Here is a 12,348-nt window from a genome sequence, read left to right as displayed (position 1 = left end):
GGAAGCAAGAAACAAGTACAATGACTTGCAAACACGTGGGAGTCTGGAGTACTAAACAGAATATTTTAAACACTATGCCCAAGGTTAAAATGGGAAGGATACGATCTGTACCGGGGAACAACACACCACCTCTGATCATTTCGCCCATGATGCACCCAACTGACCAGATATCAACTGAAAACAAAATGCAATGACATGAAATTAACATGCAGAAATTGGATTCAAACAAAAAAAAACAAAAAAAAACAAACACACTAGGACAATTTATGAGATGACCGATACATTTTGAAGAATTCTGGAAGAGAAACCGGTTTGTGTCTGGCTCCTGGACAGTAACTTTAAATTACAACAGTAAATTATGATTCACTCAAATCTTATTCAAACAGGTCAAAGTTTTGATTGTTTCCACGTAGTCATTAGCCTTTCCCCTGCACTGAAGACAGAATCATTTTGAATTGATCACAAAGCAGTAACCCATTTCTACAAACTAATGGAAACTCAATGTGAGAAATCCCAAAGTCACTACAAATTTTATAATAAAATTCTTTATTGTAGTTCCGACATTTTGTTGGATTTTATGAAACTGCAGGGACCAGACACAAACATCAACAATCTAGAGCCACAGGAGCACGGTCACAACAGATTTAGCATAGATGGTCAGTACATATAAACTTGGAAACAATTTCAAAATAACCAGCAGAGACTGTATGTCCCATAGCCAGATGCAGCCTCTCCTATGGAGAGTGACAGATTTGCTACAGGTCCTACCTGGGTAATTTGAAAAAAAAAAGCAAGAGGAGAGCAATTTAAAGTGCTTAAAACATTATATAAAAAAGAACCAATTGTATCAATTGTCAAGGGCTTGTTCTTCAAATGGCAAAATACAACCTTCCCACAGGTTGTAGCCTATCCACACCACTGCACGCAGCATTAAGGATACAGTCCCTTCCTGGAAAGAGGATTTTGTGACGAACCATTTCTCCCATAATGCACCCAACAGACCACAAATCCACTACAAGTTTGTAGCATAAAAGAAGGGAAAAATATTTGTTGAAGCAGGTTTTACCAGGCTAACCAAAACACCACAAGTCTTACATGTACTGAGTGTGCAGGACACTCAAACATGAGAATTATTTAGATTTTCACGTAGGCCCAATTCAAATCCACCAACTCCCCCTCCAAATTTGTAACCATAGCAAAAGCAACCATGACATTGTGTAATGGAGCACATTTAAAGTACAGCAACACATACAAATGAATCAATAAAAGACACAATTATGCTCAGCACATCAAATTCAATCATACCACATTGCATCCCTCAATCCACATGCTCTTGTCTCTTTTACTACCCATTTCTGTTAGAGATTAAGAACCACTTCAGCATTTACTGAAAACAGCTTGCATGAATTTTACAAAATACAATTTAGCACAAAAACAGCATATTACCAAACTACAGCACTGTAGTACTATCAGTTATCACCAAATAGTTTGCTGATGCTTATTTGTGAAACTTTCAGCATATAAGTTGTAGAATATAAAATAATTCATATATTCAAGATGCTATTGGTGACACTAGTATATTAAAACTCACTTGTGAACAAAATGTTGATGTTAATCTCCCTTATTTCTAAACAGCAGAAACATGAAATGCTTAATTGCTGCTGTCTTTATCCAGAAAGAATGTATGGTACTTGGCTCCAAACATGCCATTTCTAGATTTTAGGATGTTAGGTTCGACTGAATTTGACTTCAGAATGCAGAGTCGGAATGCTTGGATAGTTTCTGTTTCTGTTATCAACACCTGTTGTCCATCTCCATATTAATCTAAAAAAAAAGTCACCATGTAGATCTTACATGGAGCTATTCATGATAACAATTTAGTAGCCCTATCTTATTAAAATGATTACAAGCTCAGGCTCTATGCTTTGCTGTTTTGGTCCAGTCCATTGTATGAAGTATACATGGGCACTAGCAAAATCAGGTCATCGAAAATAAAACAAGCAACCTTCAACCATTTCTTGGTTACTAAACAAGCTCCGCCTTAAGGGAATTTTATTTAAATATTAAATTAATGAAAGTAATGAGTTCTTAAGCCAGAAAAAGACATTTTTACTCATGTTTGGAGCCAGTTCACAACTCCTATCAACAGAAATATCTTGTAGTAAATTAGTGTCATGTAACCAAATACTCCAACAGTGCAGGATACATCAAGAACTCATCTTCATCAACTTGCACTTCCCCATGATTAAATAAATTTACATTAGAAAGTATTGAGAATAAGAACAGTTGGAAAGACTGGATCAGATTAAAATCCTTCCTTTGAATTTACAGGTAAATAAATTTTCAGTCATTTTGTCCAGATGTGACTCAATAAGAGAACGATAATACCAACTCACTGGCTCCAAAGAGACAAGCCTCTCTTCTATCCCTCCAATTATGCACAAACACACACTAACCATTTTCTTTGTATCCCATTCCTAGAATGACCTCGGGAGCACGATAGTATCGCGTAACCACGTAAGGCGTCATCAGGAAACTAGTTCCTGCTGTTCTTGCTAGTCCAAAATCTAAGATCTTCAACGTGCAGTCTGCTTTCACAACTATGTTACTTGGCTTCAGGTCCTAAAAGTTAGAAACAAAATCAAGTTTTTATTTGGTTTGAGGGGACACAAATTCGAGACTGTTCTTAACCACAAAGTACAAGCAAGCACAAGGAATTGAAAATCAGAACGAGTGATTAAAAAAAAAAGTGCAAACACAATATAACATGAATAAAATGGCTGGTTAAAGATGATATCATAAAAAAGCAGATATCAGACTGGTATCCATTTAGTATGGTACGCAACAGAAATTAGAGTTGCACTGTTGGTTGCATGTCATGCCTGCCTAGCCATAAGGATGTCCTGCAAATACATACTACTGCAAAGATTCAGAGGTCAGCATGTTTGTTATATCCCAAGGTCAGGATAATATTAGGTGGGACTCCATTAGGAGGTCAATTTTGTTGTATAAACTTCCCAGAAGATCCCAAAAATACATGGTTTCTGGTTGTATTGCATCCAATCCAAAGCTAAAGCAGGAAGGAGACGACACATGTCTCAGCTGTCATAATACACTGAAAGTTTAAGACTGAAAATTCAACTTCAGATTTGGACCACTGCATTTACATTGCTATATATCTAATCCCACTTGACACCAAATGCAGCAACTCAAATGTTCCTGGACGTATTTGAATAATTTCTGCTACATAAGAATTTCTCTCATTGGTCGGAGTGCTGCATGTTTACCCAATTGGCAATCAATTAAGTTTTCCGACAAGTAGTAATTGACTCAGAGGGTGCCATATCCTCCCTGCTGCTGTACAGTCATTCTGTTTGTTCAACTGGGTTAAGAGCTATAAAAACAACTAATAATTTTCTTTAATATTCACCAATGCTAAATCACATTTTCATTTCAATGTTGTCCAAATACAAGAATTAATTGAGAAATCAGATTATAATTAGCACCTTCTCAGCTTGAGAAGGGGAGAACATATATTATCAAAGAAGGGGAGAACATATATTATCAAAGAAGGGAAAGTGTGGAAAAGCAAAGACTATTTCAATGACTGACAAGACATTCTGCTGAAGCCAGCACCTTGGCACTGCACCTTTCCATCTCAACAGAAACTTTATCAGGAGAAAAACAATTACCTATCACCTTCTCAAACAATCAGAATAGAGGAATACAGGGGCAGTGTGAGAAATAGTTAGCAAGGCAAGGTGTGTGGGGATCTACAAACAGCTACATAGCTCAGTTCCTTCAATGGCTTTTTCCTGTTTACTGTAGATTCTAAACAAAGTGCATCTGATCTACATATTTCATGACAGAACCCAAGTCCAGCCTTCTGGGAGCAAGAATAGAGAATTAGAACAATATTTAAATGAAGGTGGGTTTCAAAATTTAATGATACAAAGAGATCACAGTTTCTTGGGACATGAAACCATTAAAGTTAGTATTTGTTGAAATAACTGTAACGAGTAAACTGATTGGATTAAAGGCAGATAAGTCCCTAGGGCCTGATGGTCTGCACCCCGGGGTATTAAAGAAGGTGGCAGCAGAAATACTGGATACATAAGTTGTTATATTCCAAAAGCAGGGACAATGTAACATTAAAATTTGCAGGTAGTACTAAAACAGGTGGGAAAGTAGGCTGTGATGAGGTGATAAGAGTTCCCAGATGGATATTGACAGGACTGGATAGGAGAATGAGCTAGAATCTGGCAGATGAAGTTTAATATGGATAAGTGCAAAGTTTTACATTTTAAAAGTGGGCAAATCACTATGCAAATGGTTAGCTGACTCCAAGTATATCAATGCAGAAGGATCTGGGTGTCTATGTGCACAAGCTGCAGCAAATGGGGATGCAGGTGCAGCATATAATAGGAAAAGCAAATGGAATCCTGGCATTTATTGCCAAAGAACTGGATTATAAAAAGGATATAAGTATTACTGCAATTTTATAAGGCCTTGATGAGAACACGCCTGGAATAGTGTGTCCAGTTTTGGTCTCCTTATTTGAGGAAGGATGTGGTGGCACCGGAAGTTCACTAGATTGATTCCAGGGGTGAAAGGGCTGGTGTGGGAGGAGTGACTTTGAATAGCTCACTGGGGTTCAGAGGAACGAGGCAGGAATCTGATCGAGGTATATGAAATCACAATGGGGACTGACAAAGTGGATGTTGAACAGATGTTCCCCCTTGTGGGGCAGTCTCAAACGAGAGGTCACAGATAGCGAGTGGGAGGAGGTCGGTTCAAAACGGAGCTGAGGAGAAACTACTTCTGAGGGGGTTGTGAATCTTTGATTCTACCTCCACTGCAGTCTGGAGCAGTGAGCTCCAATCATCAATGCCAGCCTCAGGTGACTTTATGTGGAGTTTGCACATTTTCCCCGTGTCTGCATGGGTTCCCTCCGTGTGCTCCGGTTTTCTCCCACAGTCACAAAGATGTACCGGTCAGGTGAATTGGCCATGCTAAATTGCCCATATAGTGTTAGGTGCATTTGTCAGAGGGAGGTGGGTCTGGGTGGGTTACTCTTCGGAGGGTCAGTGTGAACTGGTTGGGCCGAAGGGCCTATTTCCAAATTGTAGGAAATCTAATCTAATTAGATTCAAGAAAAGGAAAAACATACGATTCTAGTGAAAAGCAGAATAAAAGGGCTTTGGGGAGCAGGCAGGAGCTTGGATCATCTTAAATGCCAGAGTGGAGTACAGGGGCTGAACTGCTTTCTCACACTCCTAATTTCTGTGCTTCTATATGCACGAACAGCAATGTGTAAGATCGATGTCTATTGGAAAGGGAAGCTTTAGTAATCTGAATAGGGTATTGGTATACACACACCTGGTGTACTGTGTTAAGGCTTGGTCCCCTGATTTACAAAAAACCCTACATAACTGCTTCAGAACCAGCTCAGGTGGTTCACTTAACTTATCCCGGAGATGAAAGGATTATTGTATTAAATGAAAGTTGAATATTTTGGGTCTTGAATCAGTTGGAATTTAGAAGAATAAGAAATCATATTATGGTACCACACAGGATGTATATCCTCATGTTGGGGAGGCTAACACTAAGGGACAGAAGTTTAAAAATAAGATGTCTCCCTTCTAAACACAAAATGGATTTTTTTTTCTGGGCACTTAAGCCAAATGGTCCTCCATCTCAAACTGAAGGCTACTAATTGCAGATAAAAAATCATGGACAGACAGGAGGCTGGAAGAACACAGCAAGCCAGGCAGCATCAGGAGGTGGAGAAGTCAACGTTTCTGGTGTAACCCTTCTTCAGGATGGGGGGTGGGTGTGGGGGCAGCTGCAAATAAAAGGGGTTGGGTGGGGGCAGGTGAAGACAGGTAGAGGGTACCACCTGGTTGGTCGATAGGAGGAATGAATCCTGTTGGCAGAAAGGAGTGGAAGTGTGGGGGAGGGGGTGAGAAGGGATTTGGGGAATGGGAAGGAAGGAGGTTATTTGAAATTGGAGAACTCAATGTTGAGTCCTCCAGGCAGAAGATGAGATGTTGTTTCTTCAATTTGCGGTGTGGTTAGCTTTGGCAATAGATACACTTACAGGAGCGGATCGGTGGATAACTATTAATTGGTAATCAGAAAAGGAAAATGGATCTGTACTTCCTTTTCTTAGCAGAGGATGGAAACATTTTCTAATAGTAGTAGAAGTATGTTGGCTTTAGTCTCATGCGGTACTTAATAGCATATGATGCATATTTATAATAAGCAAAGGAGCTCTTCCTAAAGAATGGTGCACTTTCAAACAAAAAAGTTAGGATTAACAGATAAAAATGATTGTCCATTCTCAGCAGAATATAATTCTGGCAACTGGTTGACACTGCGTACTTACAATGGCAGTGCTGTTACGGCTCCTTCTGCGATCGTAGAAGGGGTTTATGTTTATCTGGTCAGGGATCTTTAAGCTACACATTTTTAGGTAAGTTTTCAGATAAATAGTTGCAGCCAGCTTTTATTTTATTTTAATAAAAGACAAAATGCTGCAATCACAGCGATAATGTACAGCAAAGACTTACTGAAACATTCAGGAAAAGTTGGAAGAAGACATTAGTTCTGCTCAAGTCAGCCAGGCTCAATCACATGAATCATGAATCTAATCCGTACTTGAATGACCAGTTATTGCAGATAGCGAAAGCTAATGGCAGTTATAAAATCTGACATCTATTGCAATAATTAATTGTGCAGAGATACTTTAAGGATAAACAATAACGCACTGGCAGCTTTGGAAGGGAGGAAGAGGGGCAAATACATCTATAAATCGACGGTCTTGATCTTTCACTTGTGTTGAAGACTGACTGCTTTGATGAATGACAAACACCACAATGTTTTAAAAATCAGTTTGCACAGGTAAAGGAATCTTGGTCATCTTGCTCATTATGACACCAGGTCATGTTTTAATTTTGAACTCACTTTTGACAACCATCAATTAGAGCACTGGAGCAAAGACAGAAATGCCACAATGGGTACCACAGTGCACTAGTTCCTGCTGGCATTTAAACAGAGGTCAATTCTAGCGATCCTCATGAGGGAGCTACAGTGATACAAAGCTTTCATGTCGGAACAATAGGATCTAGACTACAGCATTACAAGGATCATAAAATAGAGTGAGGACACTGTTGAAACTTCGTTGACATTGCAGATAGAAATGGAAGTCTCAGAAAAGCTTTCAATCATTTTCCCTTTCAGAGAATAAATAAGTGTAATCTAATCAGTCATTATTGGTGCGCTGTCATCACCCCAATTCAATGGCGAGTGTGCACTCTGTTCAGTTGAGAAACAGCCATGCAGCACCATTCGTCAATAGAAAAAAGTCCTAGTTTATTTTCCAACCCTCAAGGAAAAAGGCACTCTCCAGTATCTGACAGGTTAAATAGATTTTTACACTGCACAAGAGTCGAAAAGTCTCCACTCTGAAAATGAAAATTCTACAAATGACCAAATAATTTGAGGGGTGATGGTAAAGGTAAAATTAACAAAGCATTGCAAATGCTCTGACATAATATATTGCTTTAAGCATGGATTTTTCTTCCCCCTCAGCAGAACTAAGTTCATACACCATCAACCCATTTTATTGCTCAGAAAACCAGAGTGGTCCAGACTATTTTTGTCTATAAGCAAACCTCAAGTTGAGTTATTACTGAACCAACAGGCATTAACTATACTTCAGCAGAGAAGTCTCAAGTAGCTGTCAAACATGCATTACATCACTTTATCCCACATGGACTTCAACATTAACTGCAGCGCAAAGACATATGCTTCAATCAAACACAAGCAGCACACACTCCTGTCTTACTGACAATAAAGATCTGCCTTGTTAATAATCTATTAATTTAAAATCAGAGAACCTGTCAATGTTATGGGCTCCCTTAAAGTAACTCCAGGGAGAACAAAAGTTGTACTTCCATTGTCCTGCATTTTAGATTGCCTGCAATCAAACTTGAAGCAGTTTTGTTTGGAAATGGGGAGAGGAAGTTCAGGGCAAAATTAATTCAGTAACCCTGCAATTAAAAACTTATTCAACAGCTGAATTTTAAACAGATCAGAATACATGAGCATAAAAATGAGCTTCCAATGCAGGTTAAGAATTCTGAGGCGAGAATATCTGTAGCTTTTTAAACTGCTTCAGTGTCATTGTCCCAACTTAATCATTATCTTTGGGCCAGACTGGTTTTAAGGAAAGGTTTGGGCCTGAGATATGTATGGTGCTTGAATATAGGAGATATGGGTAAGGTTCCAAATGATTAGATTTTGTCCCTGTCTTTACAATGGAGGGGGATGATGTAGATGGCCTAGTTAGAGTGTGAAATATTAAATTTAAAAAAAGCACAAGGAGCAGAAAGGGACTGGAGGAACGGTCTCTCAAAGATGGACAAGTTACAATGATTGGATTAATGTGTAACTCAAGCTCTTAGAGCAATACAATTCACCAAGTCTGCACTGATGCCTAATCCTTTAGATCCGCTACATTTTGCCCACACGGTTTCTATCCCTCCATTCACCTCCCATTCACGTATATCAAGATATACCCTTGAGGTTGCTAATGTGCCTGCTTCTACCAACTCCACTGGCAGTATATTCCAGACACCTACCACCCTCTGAGAGAAACATTTTCCATGCATCCCTCCCTAAAATGTAGCCGCTCTCAAATTGAACCGGCTCCCTATGCAGCTGGCCTTCCCAGGCTGGGAAATAGCCTCAGATTAACCCCCCACCCCCACCCCCCCAATCTATGCCATTCAGGTTTGTAGCCCTCTACCAGGCAATGAGGAAATAGCAGATCATCTGAGGATAATTAACCAGTGCCCACCAGACACAGGAAAGATACCGGAGGTCTGCAAATGTTATCCAAAAAAGGATACAAAGGCTAGTCCAAATAATTATAGCGTGGTCAGTCTGATCTCAATAGTGGGCAAATACAAAAACCAACACTGCAACCGGAATTATTCCTGGTGAAGGGCTGTGGCCCGAAACAGCAATACTCCTGCTCCTCGGATACTGCCCGACCTGCTGTGCTTTTCCAGCACCATCCTCTCGACTCTGGTCTCCAGCAGCTGCAGACTTCACTTTGACCTTCAAACTAATCCCATTTACCAGCACTTGGCCCACAGCCTTGAATGGGATGACATGCCAAGTGCTCATTCAGGTACTTTTTAAAAAAAGGATGCAAGACAACTTGCCTCTACCACCCTCCAGGGCGGAGCATTTCAGACTGTCTCCACCCTCTGGGTTTTTATAATTTTAAAAAAAATTTCCTCACATCCTCCGAAACCCCTTGGCCCTCACCTTGAACAAGTTACAGGGTATATTGATGCTTAGAGTACAATTTGACAAGGTCCAACACAGCAAACTGTTAAGAAATAAATAAATAAAGCTCCTGGAAAACAGGGAAATGTGACAAGTTGGATCCAAAATTGATTCAAAGGCAGGAAACAAATGACAGCAGTTGATGGATGTTTTTGCAACTGGAAAGCGGCTTCCAGTGATGTTCCATAGGGCTCACTTTGGAGTCGCCTGTTACTTGCAGGTTCATGAAAGATTTTGATGTAATGTGGGCAAAACGACTGGGAAATTTGCAGAGGACAGCAAAATTGGCTGGGTGGTTGATCATGAAGAGGATGGCTGTTGACTGCAGACAGGCAGTGGTTTGGTTGAGTGTCAAGTAAAATTCAATCTGGACAAGGAGAGGTTATGGGGAGGGCAAACAGAGCAAGGATATATACAATAAACAGAAGGATATTCAGAGGTGTAGAAAAGATGACAGACTTTGAGTGCTCGTCCACAGGTCTCGAAATGCACCAAGACCATAGATAAGGTGGTAAATAGCCAATATGGGATGCTTTCTATTATCAGGTGAGCTATAATACAAGCACAAAGATGCAATGCTGGTCCTGTAAAATATACGGATTAGGCCAAAGCTGGAATTCTATAGACCGGTCTGGTCTCCACATTTCAGGAAGGTTATAGCCATTCTAGAGAGATTCACAGAAGATTTACTGGACTTTTTCCATGATTTGAAAATTGTAGAAGTGGGCAAAGATTGGGGAGACTCCGGTTGTTTTCCTGAGAAAAGGAGACCGAGGGGTAACTTAATTCAGAAGTACAAAATAATGGTTAGAATAGACAGCGAAAACCTGTTCCCTTACTGAGTTGTGTTTGCTTTTTTTGGGGCGGGGGGGCATAGATTTAATGATAACTATAGGGAAGAGTACATGAGACATGGCGACTGTCTGGAATTGCTCATCTGGTTTGGTGGTTTAGGTGAAACCCCCAGTTAAAAGCAATATGGATCTGCACTGGGAGCACTATAACCTGCAAAGTTATGGACTAAGTGGGATTGAAATAAGCAGCTGGCATAGACAGGATGGGCTGACAAGCCTCTTTCTTTAACTTCACAATGGTTTTATGGTTTGAAAACTGGAGTCATATTTCAATTCAACTTCTGGGCACTTTGTCTTGAAAGAAAAAGTGGAAATCAATTTATTCCTGCAGGTCTGCATTCCAATAAACCTGTAGTGGGCAACACCATGATCTATATAAAAGCCATTCATTTATCAGACATCTTTATTTTTCTCTCCTGTTTGATTGACATTCTTAATGGCAAGACTTCTTTACGAGGAGAGCAGCTATGATGTGATCCTCCAGTTCTTGCAACATTATTGGCAAATAACTCAAAACTTCAGCACAAAACTACTTTTCGGTGTCAAAATACATCATCCATCCCTCCTATATGTATCACCCCTGCTCCACCTAGCCCAGGGAAGGGAGAGAGTGGGAAAATATTGGCAATCCATTGGCTTTGCAATATTAGCAACATGCCTTCACAACATGCTTTACTGCAGCCAAATAACATCCACAGTTATTTTGTCAATGACAGCTTTTCGGGTGAGCTTAAGCAGCTAACTTAAAATTTAGCACTAAGCAACATTTAGAAAGCTGGATGAACAATAAGCATGACTAACCCGGTGTATGATGCCAGCTGAATGAAGATGCTTGATGCCACAAAGCATCTGGTAAAGTAGATAGGACATTCGCTCGTGGTCCAGCTCCATCTGAATCACCTGACACAGATTGGCATCCATGAGCTCCATCACTATATAACTGCGAGCAATGTGTTATTCATGGGAAGAAACAAACACAATTATGCATGGATTGTCAAAAACAAAAATGCATCAGAAAACTTGAACATTTTGCTTTATTTAGTATTAAGTTATTGCCACCTGCATAGCCTAACGAGCAAAAACACTTTTTTATGCATTAATTCCTGAGATGTGGATGTCACTTACTGGGCCAGCAATTATTGCTCATCCCTAAGTGCCCTTGGGGAGATGGTGGAGGGCTGAATTCTTGAACTGCTCTTGCCCATTTGGTGTTAAGGACACCCACTGTGCCATTATGGAGGGACTGAAGTCCAGGATTTTGACCCAGTGACACTGAAGGAGCAGTGATATATTTCCAAGTCAGGATGGTGAGTGGCTTGGAGGGAAGATTTCAGGTGGTGGTGGTCCCATGTAGCTGCTGCCTTTGACCATGTCCATCTAGAACGACATGGATTTGGAAGGGGCTGTGAATTTCTCAGTTCATCTTGTAGACAGCACACACTGCTGCTACTGACCATCAGTGGCGAAGGGGGTGAATGCTTAACCCTAACTCTATTATAGGTTCGAATCAAGTGGGCTGCTTTGCCCCAGCTGTGGGAAGCTTTTGCCAACTGTTGAGCTGCACTCATCCAGGCATCACACTACTGCCTTATGCCTTCTAGGTAGTGGACTTTGGACAGAGTCGGATGTTGAACTAATCGCTGCAGGATTCCTAGTCTCTGACTTGGTCTTGTAGCCACAGTAACTTTATGGCCAGTCCAGTTCAGTTTCTGGTCAATGATAACCCCCCAGGATGTCGATAGTGGGGATTTCAAAAGTAACACAAGTGATCATTAAAGGGCGTTGGTTAAAAATCACTCGGAGATGGCACATGTATGGGGAGTGTACTATTGGCCACTTATTAGCCCAAACCTGGAAGTTGCCCAGTGTTATGGACTAAGCCAGACCACCCAAAACATTCTTAAGTAGGCAGCTCAGACCATAATTTTGCAATTTGTTTCAGTAAGCGTACAGTGAAAATGACCTGGATTAAGTTAGCTAGGTTGAATTCTAGGTTTTAAAAAAAAGACATATTTGTTCACAAAATTACACAATGAAACACAATGAACAGAATAAAGAACCCTACAGAACTCAACCTCTCTAACTAGACTTAATTATGCTGTTCTGAATATACACAACAGTCCCAATAAGCAAA

At 40.3% G+C, this 12,348-nt stretch overlaps 1 protein-coding gene across 4 annotated transcripts in view; it reads right to left on the bottom strand.

Annotated features, from left to right (window-relative positions):
• Positions 1-12,348, bottom strand: part of mapk8a (mitogen-activated protein kinase 8a) — a 118,845-nt gene that overhangs the window by 22,433 nt on the left and 84,064 nt on the right. For 3 of the 4 annotated variants that reach the window (XM_072583178.1, XM_072583176.1, XM_072583179.1), the window contains exons 5-7: positions 11,016-11,154; positions 2,457-2,622; positions 103-174 (exon numbers count right to left, since the gene is read on the bottom strand). In XM_072583178.1, the coding sequence (XP_072439279.1) occupies positions 103-174; positions 2,457-2,622; positions 11,016-11,154 (377 nt within the window). Of the gene's footprint in view, positions 1-102; positions 175-940; positions 1,013-2,456; positions 2,623-11,015; positions 11,155-12,348 lie in introns of all 4 variants that reach the window. The other variant, XM_072583177.1, reaches the window with a different exon arrangement.

The sequence above is a fragment of the Chiloscyllium punctatum genome, chromosome 13, assembly GCF_047496795.1.
Source record: "Chiloscyllium punctatum isolate Juve2018m chromosome 13, sChiPun1.3, whole genome shotgun sequence".
In the NCBI taxonomy this organism is placed as follows: domain Eukaryota; kingdom Metazoa; phylum Chordata; class Chondrichthyes; order Orectolobiformes; family Hemiscylliidae; genus Chiloscyllium; species Chiloscyllium punctatum.
Note: the sequence above shows the minus strand (reverse complement) of the source record. Positions and strands in the feature narration are given on the sequence as shown.